We start from the raw sequence: 25,236 nt of genomic DNA, 5'->3' as shown, positions 1-25,236 counted from the left end.
AAAGTGCAATTGATAATTATAATGTGTATGTTCATGCTCAATTGCTTTCTCCTCCATACCATGCAGTACATTAAGGGGAGGTGGGGTATAATTTTGAGCACTTTCGATTTGGGGAGCTGGGGAGACATTTGTTTAAATTATAAACAAATCATATTTGTACAATGTAACAAAAGTTTTAAAAAAGAATAATAATGAGAAAATATGGTCGCTAGAAGGGGAGGCCACATCAATTAAGCACTGATTGTTATTAAAGCATATAGCTAGTGGACAATTTCTCAAATTCTATAAGTAAACAATCTTCTTTTTCGAATGTGGGTCTCTCACGAAGAAAATGATTACATCATTCTGTATATTTCAGGTTACAGCCAATGATAGCTGAGACAATGGAACCCTGGAAGATATGCCCTTCCTGCACTTAGAGTATTTTTTATGAGTTTCTTTGTTGTCAATTGTACAATGGTAAGTCCATTTAAATGTCTAAAACTGCCCTAATTTAGTTTTAAAATTCCTGATTATAGGCCTAAATTAGTCATAAAATTTCTTAATTTTTTGGTCAATAAGTGCTGGACAGCCTGCAATTCCATCCCAGGCAGCTGACCGATCACTTTAACACCTTCACAGAGTTAAAAAAAAGAAAACAATTTATACACAAGTAATTTTAACATGGTGTTACAATTACATCACAGTACCAATTACTTAGAATAGTTAGGACATATATGTAGCAGTGTAACCTAGCTTGCTCTTGTACATCTCAAAAACACATGTATACTTGTAAACTTTTGAATGCTTTGTGTCATTCAAGAACTCTTAGAAAAGAATAGCCCTACTTTAGAGTACGGTAGATAAGAGCAGGATTATATACTGTTGATGTGCGTTTTACAGAATATCTAAGGTAGCCTAAGTAGAAATTATGAAGTGGTACTTTTGAAATCTACTCAATATCATGAGATACAATGAACTTTGTTCTACTGGTACAAATTTTTCTCTTCACAATTTACATCAAATTGAGACGACCGACCACTTGCATGAAGTGAAGTTCATAATCTAGCTAGTAAAATCAGTACATGTGCTGTACTTATAATGTCACGCTTATTAAAAGTTAATTTGAACATCAATGTGACAGGTAATTTGTGGGTGGAAAAAATTTGCAAGATCATTGTCAGCCATTCTATAGACAGCCAGGTCATGCAGGCCTGTAGAATATGAGGGGTGTTGTGTTGTCAGAGTATCTATAGATAGGCAGGTCAGTCCTGTAGAATGTGAGGGGTGTCGTGTTGTCAGTGTATCTATAGATAAGCAGGTCAGGCCCATAGAATGTGAGGGGTGTTGTGTTGTTAGTGTATCTATAGATAGGCATGTCAGGCCTGTAGAATGTGAGGGGTGTTGTGTTGTCAGTGTATCTATAGATAGGCAGGTCAGCCCTGTAGAATGTGAGGGGTGTTGTGTTGTCAGTATATCTATAGATAGGCAGGTCAGGCCCATAGAATGTGAGGGGTGTTGTGTTGTCAGAGTATCTATAGTATTAGATAGGTAGGTCAAGCCTGCAGAATGTGAGGGGTGTTGTGTTGTCAGTGTATCTATAGATAGGCAGGTCAGGCCCATAGAATGTGAGGGGTGTTGTGTTGTTAGTGTATCTATAGATAGGCAGGTCAGGCCTGTAGAATGTGAGGGGTGTTGTGTTGTCAGTATATCTATAGATAGGCAGGTCAGGCCCGTAGAATGTGAGGGGTGTTGTGTTGTCAGTATATCTATAGATAGGCAGGTCAGGCCCATAGAATGTGAGGGGTGTTGTGTTGTCAGTGTATCTATAGATAGGCAGGTCAGGCCTGTAGAATGTGAGGGGTGCTGGGTTGTCAGTGGTTCTGGTGCATGGATGGGGCTTTATGGCTCATACAGTCTGAGAGTTTAACTTTTTAAATGGCATAGACAGTAGGTCTATGGCTTTTTGATGCAGCATAGACCTATGGCATTTGGCATAGACTAGACCAAAACTCCTTGCAGGGAATGCACCACATTTCTCTCCCCTCAAACTTCAACCATACTCGTCCGTTCTGCCAGTCTGGCTTGAATTCATGTTTTCTTTTTAATATAGCTTGCGATTTTCTTGTTCTGATTGTTTTGTTTGTTTGACACCTTTTTGTTTAATGCCAGGTTTTGCGCCTTGAAAATACTTTAACTGCGGAATCATTTACACAGCGTTTGTTGACCGTCACCTCAAAATTATTTTGCTAAGTTGGATGTATATTATTTTGTTTTGACATTCTTACAATATTTGAATATTTGGGAAATAAAGAAAAAAGAACAACTCTAGTTATATTGTTGAGGAAAATTTTAATTTCAAAATCGATCCCAATAAAATTCACCAATGCAGATTTTAAAAAAAAGTATCAACATTTAAAGACATACAAATCATACGCTGAACAATTTGTCTATAGCACTAGTCATAATCTTCAAACCGCTTAGACACTTAAGTCATATACTTTAAAATTAACGGAAGGAAAATCCATGCAGGTCACAAAAATAGATTTTGACGATTGTAAGGGAAAATATTTATTTTATGTACGTTATCTCTGACACATGCACACATGTCATGATTATTCTGTTGCTTCTTACATGTAGAATTTGGCATAGACAATTCAGGATCACAGGTGCTTGTGGACAGGACTTCCGGTACCCCCCTTCTTGTATTTTTAAATGTTCAATTCCTTGGGTATTTCGGACGTATTTTTGATAAAATATGTAACTTCAGAGTTTATATATTTCAATAGAATACACAAATCTTGCATAGAAACCGTTTTTAAAAATGTCATATCACCGATCATAAAATGTCATATCACCGATCATAATATATATTATGATCGGTGATATGATATTTTTAAAAACGGTTTCTATGCAAGATTTGTGTATTCCATTGAAATACATAAACTCTGAAGTTACATATTTTATCAAAAATACGTCTGAAATACCCAAGGAATTGAACATTTAAAAATACAAGAAGGGGGGGGGGGGTTACCGGAAGTCCTGTCCACAAGCACCTGTGTTCAGGATATCTTATTTGCACATGGCATAGCCCGAATTCATTTGGCATAGCCGCGGTCTATCGGTCTACCCTTAAATTCTCAGACTGCTCATATACTGAAAATGCATTTGTTCAAGCACATACAGCTTTATGAAAAACTGTCTGTATAATTATGAAGAGCATGGATTCCTCTACCAAAATTGTGAAATCCATGACCCACTTGGCCTGGAGTCAGGCTCTAGGGTGGTGCCCAAATGGGTATATAGTGAAAATACATTTCATATCAGAATATCTTCATTACATCTGTATTGTGAAAATGTACAATGTACTATATATATGCATGATTATAAAAAGCATGTAGCTGTCTACTAAAATTGTGAAGTTTTTCATCCCTGGGCCAGGGATACAAGGCTTTAGTGTGGGGCTCAAGGATACATGTATAGTGGAAATGTGTTTAATCTTTAAAAATATTTTTATGCCCCCTTAATCGAGGAGTTTTTGGTCTGTTCATCTGTCTGTTAGTCAGCAAAAACTTTAACCTTGGCCATAACTCTTGAATGGATAGGGGTATAGTGCTTTCATATATCACATATGTATTCCTTTTGACAAGACCTTTCTTTAAGTAGCACATTTTTTACCTTTTGACCTCGCCGTTGAAAGGATCTATTTTTGAAAAACTTTTAACCTTGGCCTTAACTTTTGGGAGAAGTAAGCCTCATCTGTTGACTGGTCACACACGCCGTGAGCCGTATATCTTAATGATCAGGCAAATGGAGCAGCAGGGTAAATTATTAAACACATACACAGTTTCAATCTCTCTAAAGAGAAATTTTAATTGAAAAAAAGGTTTACAGACATTGTCTTTGATGGGAATAATAAAATATCAGCCTTACATTAATCATTTTACAAGTTCTTGATAATAAACGTGGGGAATTTACATGATATTAATGGACCTTTATCAAGAAAAGTGCCCCTTCGGTTGCTCAAGAAATTCAATCTCCATAACGTGTAGATTAAAGTCAATATCCAAGATGCCCAAAATCATTTAAATCAACTTCACTAAAGTTGTGGTTCATTTCTTTTTCATCATTCACAAACCTGTGATGAAGTCCTTCTTGACTGATTAAAAGTCCATGTTTACGAATTCCACATGTTCTTTGTCGGGAACTCGCGGTACGTCACACAGAACTTACGCAGGATGTACTAATGTGGTGGGAAACAAAGAAAAGTTATGTCATACCAACAGCAAATTCAATTTTTCATATGGAGTAATAAAAATAACATGATAAAAATTCTGTTTGTTAATTATGACTATTTCTATAGCTGTATCTTGTTATTTTGGACGAAGCTAGGCAAAGAATCGTGCTGCATATTTGAAGAATTTTTAAAGTTAATATGCAAGTACATGTTAATACTTAATGTACATCAGTGCAGTTCAAGTTTGTGTTGAACAACATGATCTCAGGAGCCACAAGGCTATGACTGGCTGTAGTTTAACATCTTTGCTTTGAAATATACACATGTAGTTCTACATGTACATGTAAATGAATATTTTTAAGTTTTTCTTCTCATAAAACGTAAGGGTAAAATGTAGACCATTGTCCCATGTAGGACATCATGGATTTTAATCTGTTACATGGGGGAAATTTCAACTGCACTGCAATGAGATTTTCAGATACATTATATTGTATAAGCTTATATATAATGGGTCATTTTGATTAAAACTATTAAGAAGAGTAGAGCTTATAAAGACTAACAATGTATGATGGACAACATAAGAATTGATACAGTGTGCCAAAATGGGGCTATATGTACAGGTCCTTAAATTTGTTTTCACTGTTGGAAACGAGTTGTTAGCCATGTAGACAATCAGATGTTAAGTTAAGTGACTTAGTGTAACACTGAGTAATTATTACTGTTTCTGAGGAGGAAAATCAAACTACACACAGAGATTCACAATATCATTATAACTTAATCATGGTAAATGCAAGACTTTTTAGCTATAAGCTCACGTGAGCTTTTCTGATCACCTGTTGTACAGCGTCAGAGTGTCTGTGCGTCAGTTCATGCCTCTGTAAACTTACCCTTAGAAAAAAGAATGGCATTAAATTTCCATTACTTTTGTAGTTTTATTCTGACCATTGAAAGAACAGTGTTATACCAGTATCACAAATTCAAATAAAACTAGCAATACAATTCAAACCTAGAAAAAGCATTGTTTTTCCAGTTTTCATTGAAAATGCAGTGAAACTCCATTGAGACTCAATTGAAACCTCATTGAAATACGCGAATTATGTAAATGAGCTTGAGCCAGTGATTTTCCAGTTTTCATTGAAAATACAGTGAAACTCCATTGAGACTCAATTGAAACCTCATTGAAATAAGCGAAATATGTAAATGAGCTTGAGCCAGTTAAATGACATCAAAATTAACTGTAAAATCAATGGAAAAATAAATAATAGTTCATAAATATACATTAAAAATCCATTGAAAAATCTTTTCTTTTTTTTTTTAATTATTTACTATTAACAGGAAAAACTGCTTAATGAAATTTTGTTGACAATGTTATGAAATACAAATATAACAATAAAGAAAAATAGAATCAATTTTTTGTTTTCACAACCCACTACAAGTCAAATTATTTTGTACTTGGCATTTGAAATACCAATAAAACAAATTTCCACATGTGTGCCAACTCATGTTCTATGCAAACTCATGAATTGTACAAAATAGAATGAAGCAAAAAACACATACATAGAAAGTTGAAAAGCAAATGGTACATGATCAGGTAAATGCACAGTCTTTTTACTGCTTATTCTACAACATTGTTTAAGAAAATATAAAACTGGACTTGAACATTCAACAGTTGATCACTGCCATCAACAAAATGATGAAAGCATACATCAAAATGTATTATATGTCATAAATACAAATTTCTTTCACATTTTTACATTTTCTTGGTGTATTCCTCTAAAGCCTGTTTCTTCAAGTTTATGTCCGTTTCCCGTTGCCCGACCGACCTGGACTCAAAACCCCCGACTGCTTTTAAATTCCGGAACAAAAATTGTTTCTGGTCCAATCTGGATCTTACTATGCCCGAAATGGCTGCTTCCATTGGAGCAACAAGCACGAGTGTGCTACAGTTAACATTTAAGAAATGTAGGCACAACAAGGAAAAGTCCATTTTGCAGATTTCATGTCTTACACGTCCTATAAATTCATTGCAACACTGAATCAATCAATTTCGGGCTTCTGGCAATGTCCAAGCATTTTCTTTTTATGAGGGGTGTGGCATTATCACATTTGAACTGCTTTTGTAAGTATTCTGTAAAATAAAAAGGTTTCATTTAAGTTTAATGAATTAGAGATAACGAGATCTTCGAGCTGTAGTGAACTGCAGTAATTACTCCACACACACAGAGATATATATATTTACATATAGTTTCTATGTGCTGTGCAATGCTTGCACTAATAATCATTGATAATACACTAATAAAAGACCTGCAAGAGCTATAAAGGAAATGATAAAACAATAGAAAGAATTTAAATAAAACATAGTAGTAAAATGACAGTGGTTGACTTTGACTTGACAAGATACAATATAGTAAATCCATGAACAGATCAGATATTTCATGTGTATTATTGTTATATTAATAGCTTAATAAATTCTAAAGGGGAAAAGCTTATCAATTGACTTGAGGGCAAAATTTGTAAAATACTATAGAACTTATCAGTCAAGAAACTTTTTAAAAATGCAGCCTGTCCGAAGACAACAACTGTATCTCAAATTGTGTCAATATCCCAAATTTAATATTGAATATGATTTAGGATTCATAGTCTGCTATACCTTGAATTACATAGCAGTATAGTATTCTATTTGCTGTCGAGTGTGCTGCCAGATATGTCGGAGTAAAATAATGCAGCAACAAGTCCAAGTCCGGCGCCGCCTGGTAATCTTGCTCGCATCTATTAACAGGTTGTAGGATTCATCAAGCTTAATCTACAAAAATAAAAAATAAAATAAAAGAAGAATCATAAGACGAGTATTTTTCCCCACATTTATGTAACATGTAGAAATAAAATTGTAGTCAGGACAGTCTAGAAATATGCATTTTCAAAAATATATTATGTATATTACACATTGTGATGTTTCTTAAATCAAAATTGTCAACGTTATTTACCGTGGTCGTTCCAGAAATCAGGTGGGACATTTCCACTGTCATATTTAGTTAAATCATACCGGGCCGCGTGTTGTGTTTTGCCAAAATTGGGTTACATTCCTGTCGCTTCGATCGCGAAGAGCTTAGTGTTTGTTATTTATATTGTACACCCTTACAGATAAAACTGCAGACTCCTAAGATCTAATTAAGAAACACATCTTTAATCTCGATATTTTCGTCTAACGACATCCATGTAAATCATCGCAGTGAATTGAAATCTGCGCTATGTTTTACTTCCCTCTCGAGACGTCACCATTGCCGGTGAAGGGCTGCAAAATTTAGGCCCCCGCACTATAATTTATTGTATAGTCTATATAGAGAAGGATCAAATTCGTGACAGGCCCATGTGATTGCACTTGAAATTTATACGAAAGAAATGCTTACCTTTGTTTACACACATCGTAGTCGACATCACGTCTCTGAATCCAACTCTCCCGCCCCACGCATCATCAAGTAGCTTACGTTTTGTCACAGTCTCTATACAACAAGTTGAAAGTTGTGAATGTTTGCTTGCATTTTCCAACCGATTCACTTCTTAGAATGGACCACTTCTATTTTCCTGTCATCGGTATAATATATCGCTGAAAAAATGTTGATCAAATATATTCACTCGTCCAACACTCCGCGTTGAAAGAAATTCAAATGCCTTAAATGACGTCATGTGGAGTCTGCGCGATCAGCATCCTGAAGAAGCAAGAGGATCAAGGGCGGATCCAGGAATCGTGTTGAAAGAAACAGCCGATTTACCGATATCTATTTAATCTACTGTTTTTTCAGAGGGGGGTCTACCAGATTTTAATATTCTCGATATCGACTTCTTTGAAAATCATATAGCGTGAGAGAGAGAGAGAGAGAGAGAGAGAGAGAGAGAGTCACTTAATAAATGGGGCCAATACTCATAACCTCTACCTAATCTTCCCACTCACTACTACAAAAATAAAAAAGAGTGGCCGGGGGAGGGGGGAGCCACCCATTATAAAGTACGTTGCATTTGGTGGGGGGGTTGGGTTACTACGTTGATACGCAGAATCATTTTAAATGAAGGATGAGGGGGGGGGGGGGGTGCCGTGTTTTTGAGAATTATTAACTAGAATTTTTTTTTTTTAATTTTACGGGGGGGGGGGGGGGGGGGGATTATTTTGGTGTCAATATTCATTCATAACTTCCAAAACTTTTACTTACATAAGGTATATGTTCCGAGTGACCTTTACCTTTTCAAAATGACCTTGGTCCAAAAGTCCCTGTCTCAGGGAAAATTTGTGATCAATTATATCAATATCAATTTCTGATGAAAGGTTTAGAGGATGGAAACTTTTATATAACTTTTAGATTGACTAGACTAAGATATGCTTCACCATTGAAAACAGAAAAACTGTAATAGAAATTAACTGGTGTAACAATGTATATTTATAGCATTGATTATCAAGTTTTAAGAAAAACTTGTGTTTCACTGGTAAATTTAAGGTATTGAAAGTATATTTATCCAAAAACAGGTATTTCAATGGTCATGAAATAACTGTTCTAATGAGCCCCAAAAGCAAATCACTGATAAAATACTGGTATTTCAATGATAACTGCTATTTCAATTGATTTTCAATTTTATTTCAATGGAAAATTTCCAGTTATTTTGGCTAAGGGACACATTTTTCAATTCTTCTCCAGAACCACAAGGTCAATTTCAATCAAACTTGCCATGATAAAGCAACCTTGGGTAGAGGGGATTTAAAATTGTTCAAATGAAGGGTCACATCCATTTCAGAGAGGAGATAAATTTTTTTTAAAAGTGAAAATTTAGTTGCATCTTTTAAAGTTTTTCTCAAGAACCACTTGACCAGAAAAATCAAAAGTTATGTGAAAGTTTCCTTTTAAAATGAGTGAAGATTCAAACTTGTTCAAATCATGGACCTCAGGTATAGGGTGGGGCTACAATTTGGGATCCAAGTTTTACATTATGATATTTAGGAAAAATCTTCCCAAGAACAACAGAGCCAAGACCAGTCATATCCATAATATGCAACCATTGTCAGGTAGTGCAGATTTCAGTTTATTCAAATCATGGCCCTGTGGAGTAGGGTGGGGCCATGATAGGTTTTTTTTATGGGAATTTAATATACAGGAAAAAACTTTAAAAATCTTAAAAAATAATATGCAAACATCCACAGATAGTGTAGATTAAAGGGGCATGGACACAATTTGAGCTAAAACTTTTCATTTATTTTTCCATTTTTATTGTTTACAATGCTTATTAACTAAAGGATCAGTTCTTGGGTTACAAGTGAGATACAAAACTCACAATTCTTTGGTATTAGTAAACAAGACCAGCTTGTATGTGCCATATGTTTTTGTTTATACATATAGTTTGCTTAAGAGAAAATAGCATGTTTAAAACAAAATTGTGCCAAATACTAGAAACTGTTTAATTGTGTTCAGAATTAACTTGTAAATTGAAAAAAAATTGCTTTAAAGGAAATTTAAAAACTAGTATATTTAACCTATAGGTATTGACAGACTGGAAGTTGATTTTGTATGTTAATGATACGTAGTGCTGTATTTTATGTTCATAGAGATCCTGGTGCCATATTGCACATAAACTAGGAAATGTTATGGAAAATTGCTCTTCATGGCTTGTAGATAATACTGTCTCTTCAACTTGGCAAAACAGAAACCATTTTATTTGGACCACCCCAAAAACTGAAAAATGTTAAAAGTTTTAAAATTCTATGTGTTGGTCATGAAATCAAAGGATCTGATAGTGTTAAATATTTAGGTATATGTATGAATAAGTTTCTCTCATGTGAAAATATTGTTTCAAGCATTATACAAAAGGTAAAGTGCTGGACTTCATTTTTTGTACAGAAATGCATCTTGCCTAAATTTACAGTCAAGAAAGACCTTATGTTCTGCTTTAACAATGCTATTTTGATTATGCATGTTCATCATGGTATTGATGTGTTGGCAAACAACTTAAAAAAAATTGCAAGTAACCCAAAACAAAGTTGTCGGATTTATTTTAAATTTAGTCCTAGAGCCAGCATTTCTTGTGACATTCTAGATTCTTTGGGCATGTTAATTAAGAGCTAGTGGATGACAGCTAGAGATCGAGCTACTCAATGAAGATAAATTGAACCATGTATTTTTAAGATATATATATTTCATGGTAATTTAAGCCCCACATTGTCTCTGTGATCAATTTGTTCTAACAATAATATTACTAGAAGTGTTACCAACAAAAATTTTATCATACCTATTTAAAAGATAAAAGCAAAGAAACTTCTTGGTTTTTTGACAATGCTGTCAAGGATTGGAATAATTTACCTTTAGATCTTATAAAAGAGTTGGCAAGTAAGCAAAGTTTTTAAAAAGCTGTAAAGTCCTTATTATAGCCAGCAAAGCAAGGGGTATATCAAGATAACAATTTTGTTTAATACTTATTTTTTGACACTTTAGTATTCTATTATGAAATATGTCTAAATTAAGCTTGTCATTTTTCAATGCATTATGCAACTAATAATCTAAACCTGCCAAAATTCCAATAGTTAGTCATGTAATTTTTATTCTTTTTTGTCTTTTGATCATATCTATTATATACATATAAGGATCTCATTTGAATAAGCTAATTTAAGGGGTTATCCTCAGGTTATAACATCATATGTTGTTCATACAGTTACATGTACTTGTTCTCTAACTGTTGCTATAGATTATGCCAGGTTTCAATTTTTTATTTTAAATTTATGATCACGACATTCTGTGATATTTTATACCAGAATAAAATGAAAGGAAAAAAAAAAAAAATGAAACTTGTGTAAACAACAAAATGGCACGAGCCTTGTTTATACATAACAAGGAATTGTGAGCTTTCTATCTCCCATGTACCTCAACAACAGAGATTCAAATAGGTAATCAAGAATTTTATATGGGAATGTAAATATATTTAAAAAATTTCTTATCAAGGATCACTGGTTAGATATTTTAACATGAAAGTACTTCAATGTAATACAGATTCATATTTGACTAGGGAATCAAAGTTTTACATGAAGGCATACATGTATAGGTAAATTGGAATTTCAAATGTAGCAATTAAGGCCTTAATTACTAAATCATTTCCATATTGTGTAAATTCATTTTCAGATAATTATATATATAAGTCACAACCCCATGGAGCTATATAGGTTGGTGGGTGTGTGTGTGTGTTATGATTTGGGGTGCACCGATATTATCGAGATCTCGATATATATCGATATTTAAGTCTTTGCCGAGTATTGATATATAATATATAACCTTTGATACACCTACCGATATATCTTTTTGCATATTTGAGTTAATTTTATTAACTTTCAATATTTATGATTGGGATCGACCTTCCTATTATTATATATGCAAAATGTCACAATGAAAAAAAGCCTTAAAAAAACCAAACAAGCAAAATGCAATCTGTGTTCAGCAGTAGTCGTATCACCACTAATTAGCCGAGTTGCAACAAAGTTGAACTCGTCTATTGGTTTGGTGATGCGGGCGGGCGGTTGGGCGTCAACAATTGGTTTCTGGATGATAACTCGAAAAGTTTACACTCTAATCAAATGAAACTTTGATATATTGTTGGGTACCAAGTAAGGAAGACCCCTATTGATTTTGGAGAAAAATTGTCAAAGGTCAAGGTCACAGTGACCGAAAATAGAATGAAAATTTCAGAAAAATTTGGTTTCTGGATGATAACTCAGAAAGTTTAAATCAGAATCAAATGAAACTGTGATATATTGTTGGATACTAGGAAAGGAAGACCCCTATTGATTTTGGAGAAAAAAGGTCAAAGGTCAAGGTCACAGTGACCGAATATAGAATGAAAATTTCAGAAATATTTGGTTTCCGGATGATAACTCAGAAAGTTTATATCCGAATCAAATGATACTTAAAGATATTGTTATGTACCAGGTAAGGAAAACCCCTATTGATTTTGGAGAAAATGGGTCAAAGGTCAAGGTCACAGTGACCGAAAATGAATTTAAAATTAAAAAAAAGTTTCCCGAGAATAACTTGAAATTTTTTAATTTGAATCAAATGAAACTTGGTTATATTGTTGGATACCAGCAAAGCAAGGCCCCTATTAATTTTGGAGAAAAAAGGTCAAAGGTCAAGGTCACAGTGACCAAAATTAGATTGAAAACTTCAGACAAATATGGTTTCTGGACAGTAACTTGAAAAGTTTAAAACTGAAATTAGTTCTTCACAATTATAAATATGCCACATCATTCCTGACTTTACAATGTATCCCATGCAACTCGGCTTATGCACCCCTGGGTGCATATATTGATTTTTTAATATTTCATTTGCGCTGGCATCACAACATTGCATTAAATAACCTGATCCCACCTCTAGTATATCGGACTATATCCAGGGGTCCGTGTTTGTGCAACTCTCTCTATTTCGTATTCCTTATAGGAGTTATATGAGATTGATCACTGTTATCTCCACCTTTCATAAACGCAGTGAGACAACTCATGCCTATGGAGATGTTGACTATTAAGTACATGTATGTTCGTAACGGCGTCAGTTCATAATGAGAATGAGATATAATAAATCAGATTTAGTGACATATTGAAAAAAATAAAAGTTGCTACTCTGCACAAAGTCGTGAATTTATATACTTTGATTGAAGTTCAGTGAATGATTATAATTCTCTCTTTTCTTTTACTTTGTCCCAGGAAGAATAACAATTAAAAGAGAAGTTGTTTTATGTTTTTATTTTTTGTTGTTGTCTGTTTTTTTGTTTGATAAAACCCAATATATCGTGTATTGTTAAATTTGATATCGTATCGTATTAAAAATTTTCTGACCAATTATACTCAGCCCTAGTTAGGATATTGGGTTAAAATTTGTCATGGGATTAAATAGGGTAAAAAATTCTTTAAAATCGTCTGAAGAAAAGCATTAATTGTCAATTAAGGTGACTCGATCAGGTGAGTGTTGTGGCTGGTGGGCCTGTTGTTAAAGATTGCCATTGTCATTTTGGTAGAAGCAGTAAAATGAGTCAATAATGTTATTGAAAAGATAAATTAAGGCTACAAAACATAATTAGTCTGCATGGTAACTGTAAGTATATATACTCTGGTCTCTTCTAGAGTGTCCTGCCTGGCGTTATGGAGAGGACTGTCTTCCTTGCCCTTGCAATCAGAACAATACGGAGAAATGTGACGATAAATCAGGAAAATGCACGTGTAAAGCCGGCTTTTCTGGGGAGACTTGTGACTGTCAGGATGGAAAACATACATGTAACCCTACAACCTCGTTTTGCCATATGGACAACGGAAACCCAGTGTGTCTTTGCAAAAAAGGAGTAACATCAACATCACAGAATAAATGCAATGGTAAGTTTGTATGTACAAAATTCAGCGTTAAGGAGTGTAAATCTGTCTTATACTCATATTTGAATTTCATCAGGGTTTGGTTTGCGGTTTGCGGATAGAGCTGCCAATGACACTGGAGAGGTGGAGTTTTACAATAATGGGACGTGGAATGCCCTGTGTATTATGAGATCAAGTAATACAGAAATTGTTGATGTTATTTGCAGACAACTCGGTCTACCGATGTGAGTAATTACATAACAGAATGCCTTAATTCTTTGGTTTGATAAACAGGATATGAAGGTCACAAACATCGCAGAAAAAATTCATAATCCAACAAACCAAAGAAAGACAATTCATTATTCATATTTTTCTGTATTTTTATTGATATAAATACTTTCAAGTTCAGTAAATATAGATGTTGACCTGTAAATTATTTTTAAAAATGGAACCGCTGAAAATTACCAGACCTTGACTGGTTTCCATGATTAGTAATTATTTCGGATGTATTATGGTATGGCATCTGTCTGTTCGTTTGTTCGTCTGTTCGTTTGTTCGTCTGTCACGCTTCATATCTTGCTCATAACTTAGATACTATGAAACCTAGAATCATCAAACTTTTTCAAACATCTTGAGTAGAGGGTGGGTTGCACAGTGACTAAGATTAAGACGATATTGCCAAACATTGCAAAATCGTGTCTGACTCGTAACTGGACAGTTATTTGGTCTAATATCATCAAACTTGGTCAGTTAATACATCTTAAGAAGAAGGTGTGTTGCGCCTTAAATCAAGGTCACTGTGACCTGTAATTAAGATGATATTGCCATATACGGCATAACCCTTTTTTAAGGCTCGTGTAGATATGAGTCCTAGAATCAACAAACTTTGTCAATTTGTGCATCTGTATAGAAATGTAAATTACAGCTTTAAATCAGGTCATTAAAACTTTTAAAATGGTAAGTAATATGGTAAACTTGTTCAATGATCATTACATCAGGAAATACATATCCCCCTCCCCCTTAAAATTTAGCTACATAACAATTGATATAAATACTTATTTTGTTTCTAACATTAATGATATCTAGATATGTTCAGTATTGTACTACAAAATTTGCAAAGACTTTACAAGCACATCACAGAACAGATGGAGGAATGATAATCTAAGCTGATGGACGGTATTTGAAGTTTAATCTGTCTATCCATTAAAGATTCCATTAGCTCATTGGGAGTAAGTCATGGTGTTTCAGAGTTCAGCTGGAGATTCAAAGATCATTCTGATTAGAGATAAGTTACACCTATCCAGTGTGAGATTAATTAATGAGTATAATCTTTGTACAACCCAAAATAAGTTATTCATACCATGTGAAAGATATTATCTAAATATGTCATAAAATGAAAATATTCTTTTCGAATATTTCTGTAGTTATTTGAACAATTCAAGAGATATATTGACAAGTTCATTGCAATATGCAATAGACACATTACAGACCCGGAAGCGTACTGCTACACTACTTGCATGGAATGGTAAGGAACAATTCTTGCACAGAATGGTGAACGGTTTGCACTAAAAGCTGAACGGTCTGCACGGAACGCTTCGCACGAAATGCAGGCCACTTTGTAGGCCTTGCACGCTTTGTGAACGGTCTGCATGAAATGTTAGGCATGGCCTGCATGCTTTAACTTTTTTGGCATTATTTGTTTCATCCTGGGGTTAGTTTAAACTATGAATAGTTTCAATATAATGGCAATATTCTAGATATTAAAAAAAGGTTGAGAAAGAAATGCTAATGATCGATCCATTGTAAAATGATTGCATGCTCATGTATGACTAGGTAAATTTTATTTTTACTTATTAGGTCAATTATGAACACGTTGGAATGAAAGCAAATGAATTTTTGTTGTTGTAATTTCGGAAATAAAAAAAAATATGCAAAAATTGTATCATCATGGAATATTGATTATTCAACATTTATTGATGCGTTGCTCTATTAAATTCATTGAAACTGAATATGAAATGGTAGCGTCTGTTTCGCTATTTTTGTACATTCATTCTGAGTGTCGTTAAAATACATTTTCAATTTGTATATTCCAGGGTTCTTCCCAAAGACAAATGTTAAATAAACCTATACATTTTATATACATGTATGAAAACAGATAAAATGATTTTTTTTTAAAAAACTCGTCAGGAAAGATTGAAACATTTTCAGGTGGGGAAGGGTTGTGAACGGTCTGCACGAAACGGTGGACATGACCTTCACGCTTTGATTTTTTCAGCATTATTTGGTTCTTCTTGGGGTTAGTTTAAACAAGAAATGTTTCAATATGATGGTCATATTTGAGATATTAGAAATGGTTGAGAAAAAAATGATAATGATCCATTTTAAAATTATTGCACAGGTACGAAGCAGTAAATTCCATTGTTAATTATTAGCTCAATGACTTTATTATGAACACATTGGAATAAAAACAAATGAATATTTTCTTTAACTTCAGAAATAAAAGAAAAAGATGCAAAATTTTTATCGTCATGGAATATTAATTATTCAACTTTATTCATTCATTGCTCTATTAAAATCATTGAAAAAAATCATGTCTGTTTAGCTAGTTTTGTACATTCATTCTGGGTGCCGTTAAAACACATGTGCAATTTGTATATTCCAGGCCTCTTCTCAAAGACAGATGTTGAATAAACCTATACATTTTTACATACGTTTATGACAACAGGTATAACTTCTCATCAGACAACATATTCTCGGGCGGTTGGGTTGGGGGTAGGGGTGGGGAGAGTTGCGTCTAGACTTTGTATTAGCCAGTCGATAAGGATCTGTCACCTTGGATAAGAAGGGAAAATGCAAAACAAAAAGAAACCATCAAAGTATGATTGAAATAGATTGAGAAGTAAATCAAATATATAAATTGATAGATAAAACAAATAATGACTATATAACTACAGTAATGATCAACAGATTCAACTTTGTATGTGAGTATGCGAGCGGATCTAACATCTGCATTCATTTTTGAGAAACAAAAAATATAAACACCTCTTTTGTCATATTTCAATTAACCCCGCTGATGGTGATTTTCACACCTTCTGTACAAATGTTAATTTCTAATACATGTACCTGGATTAGCTGACCTCTATTGTGGTAAAAGAGCACCTTAGAATTTACATAGAATTTATCAGTTATACACAGGTCGTTCTCTGCATTATGCAGACAGTTCCGATAAACAATTTGATGAAAATGTTTTTTTATTTAAAAAGAAACCAAAAAAAAAACCAAAAAAAAAAAAACCTGCAGAGGCCAGAGATATACATGTCTCTGCATGTGCTAGAAACTACCAAGAGGGATGGAATGGGATCAGATTTTGCTCTGCCTGGTGGTTTTATAATAAACTGTTTTCTTTCAATTATTTGCAGAATTTCACTGTTGAAAGCCCGACATTTTGAAGTAATTGCTCAAATTTCCAACAATGTTTACCTGTCCTACATCCCATACTGAAATGCATTACATGTTTTGCACGGTCTGTACGTTTCTAAGGGTGTGGTTTGAATGATCTGCACGTTTCTATGGGCGTTGCTTGAGCATGTACATGTACGGCATGATTCTTGCACGGAACTCTGAACGGTATACACGATACGCTAAACTGTCTGCCTAGAACAATGAACGGTTTGCACGGAACTCTGAACAATCTGCACGGAATGGTGAACTGTCTGCATGGAACAGTGAACGATTTGCACGGAACTCTGAATGGTGTGCACAGAACGGTGAACGGTTTGCATGGAACGGTGAACGGTTTGCATGGAACGGTGAAAGGTTTGCACGGAACGAAATGAAATGCTTTGGAGGTGTAGTAGCAGGCTTCAAGGTCTGTACAAAGAATAATCTTGATTTTACCTCAGACCTAAAAGCAAATATATAGGTGCAGTCTTTGCACCAATTAAGGTTGACATGATATTGTGTCATGCACTTTTATCTGTTTATAATGAATAAACGTTTGGCGGGTGTATCATGTGCTGTGGTGGTGCACTTTATACAATTATTGCTGTTTTTGAGGTCAATACGATGATTTAGACACCTGAGGAGTACAATATTCACCAAGCCCGAAGGGCAAGGTGAATATTGTAAAATGTACTTCGAAGGTGGCTAAATCATCGTATTGACCTCAAAAACAGCAATAATTGTTTTATTATATGATTAAATGATTAAAAAACCCTTCAAGATTGTTCTTTACTTTAATTGTAAGTTTCAACGACCTATTTTTGGTCCTATGTGGAAAAAATAATTCCTTATGTTCACCTGGAAGGTCTAATTTTGGTCCTATGTGGAAAAAATAATTCCTTATGTTCACCTGGAAGGTCACGTGCAGGTAAACATAACGTAGTATGATTTCTACATTGTTGGATCTCAGCCAATGAGAGAGCTAGGAATTATTCAATCATATAATAATATTATTTGTTTGTAGTACACATTTATTTGCAGATTGCTAATTTTTCTTTTTGTTGTAAAGCATGCAATAAATATGTCTTAATTATCATGATGTTGTGTATGCAGATGTTTGAAAATATGTTGATGCACAAATTTTGAAAATATGCATACATGTAATAACTTAATGATATGCAATGTTTTATACATTTTTAGAGTACATACTAGTGCATTTCTTTCCAAATATATTCCCAAAACTGACCTGCCAGATTATCAGATTGCTGAGACAATGTGTGAGGGTACAGAAACATCTCTTGTTGATTGTAAAATGACCATGGTTCCTGCAATGTCATGTAACATTGCAGTAGGAATAATGTGCTCCTCAGGTAATAATATTGATTGCTATCTATGATATAATATGATATATTATTATGCCCCCCTTCAAAGAAGAGGGGTATATTGCTTTGCACCTGGAGGTATGTCGGTCGGTCGGTAGACCACATGTTGTCCGCTCAATATCTCGAGAACCATTCACTTGATCATAATGATATTTCATATGTGGGTTGGTTATGAGTAGAAGAGAACCCCTTTTGTTTTTCAGGTCAAGGGTCAATCTACTCTGGACATAGGAATATACTGTCCGTTCAATATCTTGAGAACCCTTTCCTTGACAGACATCAAACTTAGTACCCTGGTACATTTTCAGGAGAAGATGCCCCTTTTGATTTTGAGGTCACATGGTCAAAGTTCAAGGGTCAAATCGGACTTTGGAATATACTGTCGGCTCAATATCTTGAGAACCCTTTGCTTGACAGTCATCAAACTTGGTACACTGGTACAGCATAAGGAGTATATGACCCCTATTGAATTTTAGGTCACATGGTCAATCCACTCTTGACATAGGAAGATATTGTCAGCTCAATATTTCAAATTGATGATGCTACTATCAATTAAATGATATGTGTGTATAACCCTTTTTAATTTTGCACCTGGGGGGGAGGTGGGGGGGAGGGGGCATATGTGTTTTACAAACATCTCTTGTATTTAAGATGATAAACTTTCTATTATCTGAATGCTAATTTAAAATGATAAACCTTCTATTATTTAGCATGCCCAAACTGGAGATTTGGAGAGAAGTGCAATTTATGTTCCTGTAACAAAACGAATTCGGAGAGCTGCGATCCTTCAACAGGAGAATGTAAATGTAAATCAGGATTCACTGGCGCCACCTGTGACTGCTTACAGGGAAACAACCCCTGTAATGAAACAATCTCTGAATGCCATGCACAATTAGGAAAACCAACATGTCTTTGCAAAACAGAATTCATTCATAAAAATTACAGTTGTACAGGTATATTTTTGTCTTATGTTCATCATGTTCATACTTCCATTACAAATTCAGTGCTCACAGTTTGGACTTAAATGGCCTATTTTTGTTTAATTGCTAGAATGCGAAAATTTGTATGGTTAAATTATTAATCTTAATTTTGTATAGAGATTTAGTCAGTATTAAATAAAGATGGGGGGAGGGGGATATAAGCAGTTACAGGATAAACTATGTATAATATATATATATATATGTGTGTGTGTGTGTGTGTAATTATATATAATTATATATATATATATATATATATCAACCCCGGGTAGGGGCGGAAGTGGGTATCCAAATAAAGTGAAATTTTCTGTGCTTTATATTAAATATTTCTTCACTTAGGGCAGTTATGTTCATTTAAGAGTTCATTGCTATTTCTGTATATATATATAGTGTAAAAGCACTGAAAAGGCCATGCCATTTGGTCATTTAAACATCAAATTTTCGATTCAGCCCATGTCATTTATTACATAAACAAATATCATGTACTGCACACTACGCACAAACAACAAATATTACTAATCTGCATTGTTAACAAGAATGATACATTGATATACGAAATCAAGAAAAATGGTTGTCTTAGTTGTAAGCATGTTTACAGACAATGGTGTAGAGATTTTACCATCACTGAGTCAGGATGAGAATAGAAATATTTTTTTGAAATTATTGAAGTTAATTAAGACATATTCAGAGAAAAAACTTCCAAAACAATGTGATTTGTGAAATAAAATGGTGGAAAGATAATGATTTGGAGTGATGAAGTTAAAAATTTTATTTGGTAATTCATACCATTGTGGATTTGAATATGGTAAAGTGTGCCAACAATGAAAATTAATCATGATCACTGCAAGAATATGATTACAATACAAGATCAACACACCCAATTGATAAACAAATGAATCTCGCACTAAAATCACCAATCCTAAAGATGATTGGGAGAGAAGTCTAGGAAAAAGATACTCTATTAGTTTTCAAGGTCAATACAATTTTTTCCTGTTTTCAAGGTCAAACAAATTAAAGCTGCAATCCTGAAATCCTAATATCAAAACATAGAGAGCCATATGAATCTGTACTTATGAATATTTGTAATAATGTTTTTTCATGATTTAGAAGTCTTAAAGATTATTCTAGTTTTCAAGGTCAATATTTTTCCCTTTATTTTCCCTTTTTAAGGTCAAACGAATTATAGTTTCGATCTTGAGACCAGAATATGAAAAAGATAGAGTTGTATAAATCTGTACTTGTGATGATTTCTGATAATTTTTTAACATGATTTTGAAGTTTTGAAGGTCAAACAATAGTCACAATTTTGGGAATACTCATTATGGCTAAAATAAGGAATCGAAGGTCAGAGCCTTGCAACAAGGGAGACAAAGTGCATTTCGATCAATCATACAACAGAGAAATCTCATCTGTGGAAACTGATTAAGCTTGGGATTTATCCTAGATTCATGTGCGTTAAATCATTTACATTGTTCATTCCACCTGGATGGAATGATGGTTGAAAAATTGAGGTTTAAATAATCAACAGTGTTGTAGCCTTTTCAGTGCTTTTATAAATTTCTGTTTGGCCTTGTATCTTTTTAGATCCAACACTTTAAAGGGACTGGTTCACGATTTTTGAACAAAATATTTTTTCATTTTTGATGTTGTATATCAAAAGTATAACTCATTTGATGTTGACAACAAAAATTTTGACCTTCTGAATGCAAGAATAAAGGCTATATTTTAGCCTTAAATATGTGTTATGTAAACAAAGACTTGAGTCTTTTTATGTAAACAAACAAACAAGTGAAATATTAATTTCGTAATATAAAGCATCTTAATTTTGCATTGTCGCACATTTTAACTTTTAGATGACACATTTTACCCGAAGAATGCTTGAAATGTGAAAGTTATAATAAACTTAGATCGATATCCATTTCTTTTGAAAATTTCGTAAACAATAACATACCGCAATCTTTGTTTACAAAACAAACAATGAACTCTTTAAAATGAGCTTCTGTGATAATGTATAACCTTAATTTTTATGTGAAATTTTTTAAACATATTAGACAGTAGATTTTGATCATTAAAAGTGAAAAATATAATTTTGGGGAAAATCGTGAATCAGTCCCTTTAAGAAAGTAGGGTGTTATTGGATTTTCATGCTTTCATATATATGTATATGTGTGTTTATGTATGTACATTCATTATGGATACAGGTGACTAAATAATTCAAAGTTGAAAGGACAATCAAACTTGGAGTGATCAAGAGTTTGAGAGATCAGAGGTTGAGTCAAATCTGGAAATTAAAGGTCCGACCATTATGGTTCAGATTTTATAGTAACCGAAGTGCATATTTACAACATCCTCACATTTTTTTTTTACACTTCCCACTGTCCATCTTGCATAGATAAGGCCAATTAAGATTAATTGATAAATTGTCATCCCCGCCCGCCCCTCAAAAAAATGGACCCACCCCAATTTTTTTTTATTTTCGTAAAAATTACGATTTCAAAGAAACTTGCTTCCCGATGACACGAGTGAATGATTAAAGTCAGACAAAATGTTGGTTTTATATCTTCTACCAAGGATTCTTGATTAACACTTTGTGTGATGCCTTTTGTCATTATTTTTTCTCTCTCGGGGAAATAAAAATTAAACGATAAAATCCTCCCACCCACCCCATATTTTTGTGTGACTCCAGATGATAATCTACTAATTAAGTTAAATGGGCCTAAACAGATATATGGTGTGCTACCACTACTTCGAGAGATCAAAAGTGAAAAACAATGAGATATGTAAGGGACTCAAATTTCTCTTTGAGAGATTAAATGTTCGAGTGATCAAAAGTAGATTTACTTATTTATATAAAGAAAACAATCATGACTGATCACTTCGAGAGATCAAGAACTTTGAGAGATTCAAGTTCGATTCATCGAGAGTCGCATGTATTACATATACATGTACATACCTATGGGAAAATCCATGACACAGTGAACCTTCATTTCATTACTAAAACCCTTCATTCTTTTAATTGCATGATATAGATCCGATAAGGCTTGCAAACTTAACAACAACTGTAACAACCAGTGGGAGTAAACTTTATGAGGGAAGAGTGGAACTTTATATTAACGGTAGTTGGGGAACAATTTGCGATGATGCTGCCCACCCTGGAGTGAAAATGATTGAAGTTCTCTGCAGAAATCTTGGTCTACCAAGGTAGGTTTTTTCTTGTTAGGAAATTTAAAATTTTTATTGCACATCTTTATGTATGTTGTAATTGCACCCTGCTTAGCTGATTGCAAAATCTTTGTGCCAGATAACTGAACATTAAATAATTGTAGGTTCAGTTATACAACCTTTTTATGCTCCTCGAAGAACTTCTGGGGAGCATGTAGTCGCCACTCATATCTCTTAAAGCTTTCATCAGAAATTGAAATAATCACAAATGTTCCTTGAGACAAGGACTTTTCGACCAAAGTCTTTATACAAGTTGTGGGGGGGGGGGGGGGGGGTATACTGGAATCGGGTTGTCCGTCTGTCTGTCCGTCTGTAGACGCAATGGTTTCCGGGCTCTAAAGCATTATCCTTTCCACCTACCGTCACCATATCATATATATGGACTACCCATGGGATGAAGATGTTCCCTATTGATTTTGGGGTTAAAAGGTCAAAGGTCAAGTGAACTGGACATCAAAGTAGCAATATGGTTTCCGGGCTCTAAAGCGTTATCCTTTCCACCTACAGTCACCATATCATACATATGGATTACCCATGGGATGAAGATGTTCCCTATTGATTTTGGAGTGAAAAGGTCAAAGGTCAAGCGCACTGGACATCAAAGTAGCAATATGGTTTCCGGGCTCTAAAGCGTTATCCTTTCCACCTACAGTCACCATATCATACGTATGGACTACCCATGGGATGAAGATGCTCCCTATATATTTTGGGGTCAAAAGGTCAAAGGTCAAGCGCACTGGACATTGAAGTAGCAATATGGTTTCCGGGCTCTAAAGCGTTATCCTTTCCATCTACAGTCACCATATCATACATATGGACTACCCAAGGGATGAAGATGTTCCCTATCGATTTTGGGGTCAAAAGGTCAAAGGTCACGCACACTGGACATCGAAGTAGCAATATGGTTCTGTTTGTCATGCCATTTGTTTTTTACACTCAGAAAAGAGGTAGTTTTAACCTATTACCAACACCCTTTGGGAGATTGGGGTAAGCGGGGGGTATTCTTATTGAGCATTGTTCACAGTACCTCTTGTTTTAAGGACATTTTGGACAGTTCAAGGTCACTCAGAACATATATTAAAAGTTCCCTATTTCAATAGCTTTTAATATAAAAGTTCCAATCTCCTAAACCTTTCGTCAGAAATTTATCATAATTAATCACAAATATTCTTTGAGACAGACTTTTGGACCAAGGTCATTTTGGAAAGTTCAAGGTCACTCAGAACATATAGGGTATAGGTAAAAAGTTCTTTATTTCAACAGTTTTTGAACAGGTGTTGATTTTATATCACACAAATAAGTACTAGACAAATGGCTTTCAGACAAAGGTCACTCAAGGTCAATTTGCAAAGGTCATGGTCACCCAGAACATATACCTTATGTATATATGAAAAAATACTTCATTTCAACAATATTTCAAGTTATTGATCTTTTTGACCAAGGTCTCTCGAGGTTATTTTGGAAAGGGAAAGGTCATTCAGATCGTATATCTTATATAAAGAAAAAGTGTCTTATTTCAACAGTTTATTGATTATATATCACACAAATAAGTAATAGGGAAATGGCTTTCAGACAAACATTACTCAAGGTCATTTTGTAAAAGTCAACATCATTCAACATACCTTATATATGAAAAAGAAACTTTCATTTCAACAGTTATTAATCATTGTGAGAGTCATTCATCATATGAAGTAGTTCATTGGTTAGATGCATTTTGGGAATCATCCATCAGTTTTACTGATATTCTTGTATTTTTCATAATGCCTTGGACTTAATCGAATTTTGTAGACTGCTACATGTTATTGTCACAGGTTTAGTACAATATGTTGTTTCTTGGTCAGAAGATCTTGGGTTGAACCCTGCATATGCCTGCGTCAAAACTGAGATGTAAAAATTGCTCGTTTGCTGAATGTTCAGCATTTTAAATTAAAAGTTATGGTTCTTTAGGATGAGACCTAAAAATGAGTTAATGTGTTGCAACAGGGATTGGCATGATTAAGAACTGTCACTGCTATGGCCCTGGGGGTTGTGCATATGTAAAATTTTGTGGCACTTTACCCACATACAGTGCTAGCTGGTGACATCTTCATTTTAAAAAGTCTCAAGGAAACATTAAACAAATAAAGAAATGGGAAAAAAAATCTGCTGGGAATTTGCAGTTTGTGTATCATCGTAAGGGCATATAGGTCCAATGCATTATATTGTAATATTTGAGGTTTTCACCGTATAGCTTGATAATTTTATTTATGAACTTTTGAAACGACCCCTTAATCTCATTACGATGTCAGAGTGAAATAGATAGAGTTTGATAGGTATTATGTATTGTTAATACGAGTATTTTCTCTCTGAGTTATTAGAAGTTCATAAGTTCATACAGTAACATTTTATGATGTATCAAGAGTATTTTTCTTGTTTTAAACTATAGAGTTAACACCACGTGTGTCGTACGGATGACATGTGCTTCATTTGTAGTTATGTATTGGATTGTTAATTCATGGCCAATATATTTAGCTGATAAATCAATCTAATTAAGATTAGATCTTTGATCCGCTCATGCAATCGCTACACAAAGCGATTGCATGAGCGGATCAAAGATCTAATTTTAATTAGATTGGCTGATAAATATTGTTACCTTTT

General features: G+C 34.1%; 1 protein-coding gene across 4 annotated transcripts in view; it reads left to right on the top strand.

Annotated features, from left to right (window-relative positions):
• Positions 1-25,236, top strand: part of LOC125645464 (uncharacterized) — a 202,610-nt gene that overhangs the window by 13,351 nt on the left and 164,023 nt on the right. For all 4 annotated transcript variants that reach the window (XR_008795896.1, XR_008795897.1, XM_048871004.2 and 1 more), the window contains 5 exons: positions 13,356-13,601; positions 13,675-13,822; positions 18,219-18,388; positions 19,111-19,353; positions 22,407-22,578. Coding sequence is in view for 2 of the 4 variants with exons in the window: in XM_048871004.2 (XP_048726961.2) it covers positions 13,356-13,601; positions 13,675-13,822; positions 18,219-18,388; positions 19,111-19,353; positions 22,407-22,578 (979 nt within the window). In the remaining 2 variants the exon portion in view is untranslated. The remainder of the gene's footprint in view (positions 1-13,355; positions 13,602-13,674; positions 13,823-18,218; positions 18,389-19,110; positions 19,354-22,406; positions 22,579-25,236) is intronic.

This window comes from Ostrea edulis, chromosome 6, assembly GCF_947568905.1.
Source record: "Ostrea edulis chromosome 6, xbOstEdul1.1, whole genome shotgun sequence".
Taxonomy (NCBI): domain Eukaryota; kingdom Metazoa; phylum Mollusca; class Bivalvia; order Ostreida; family Ostreidae; genus Ostrea; species Ostrea edulis.
This window is presented reverse-complemented; position numbering and strand designations above follow the sequence as displayed.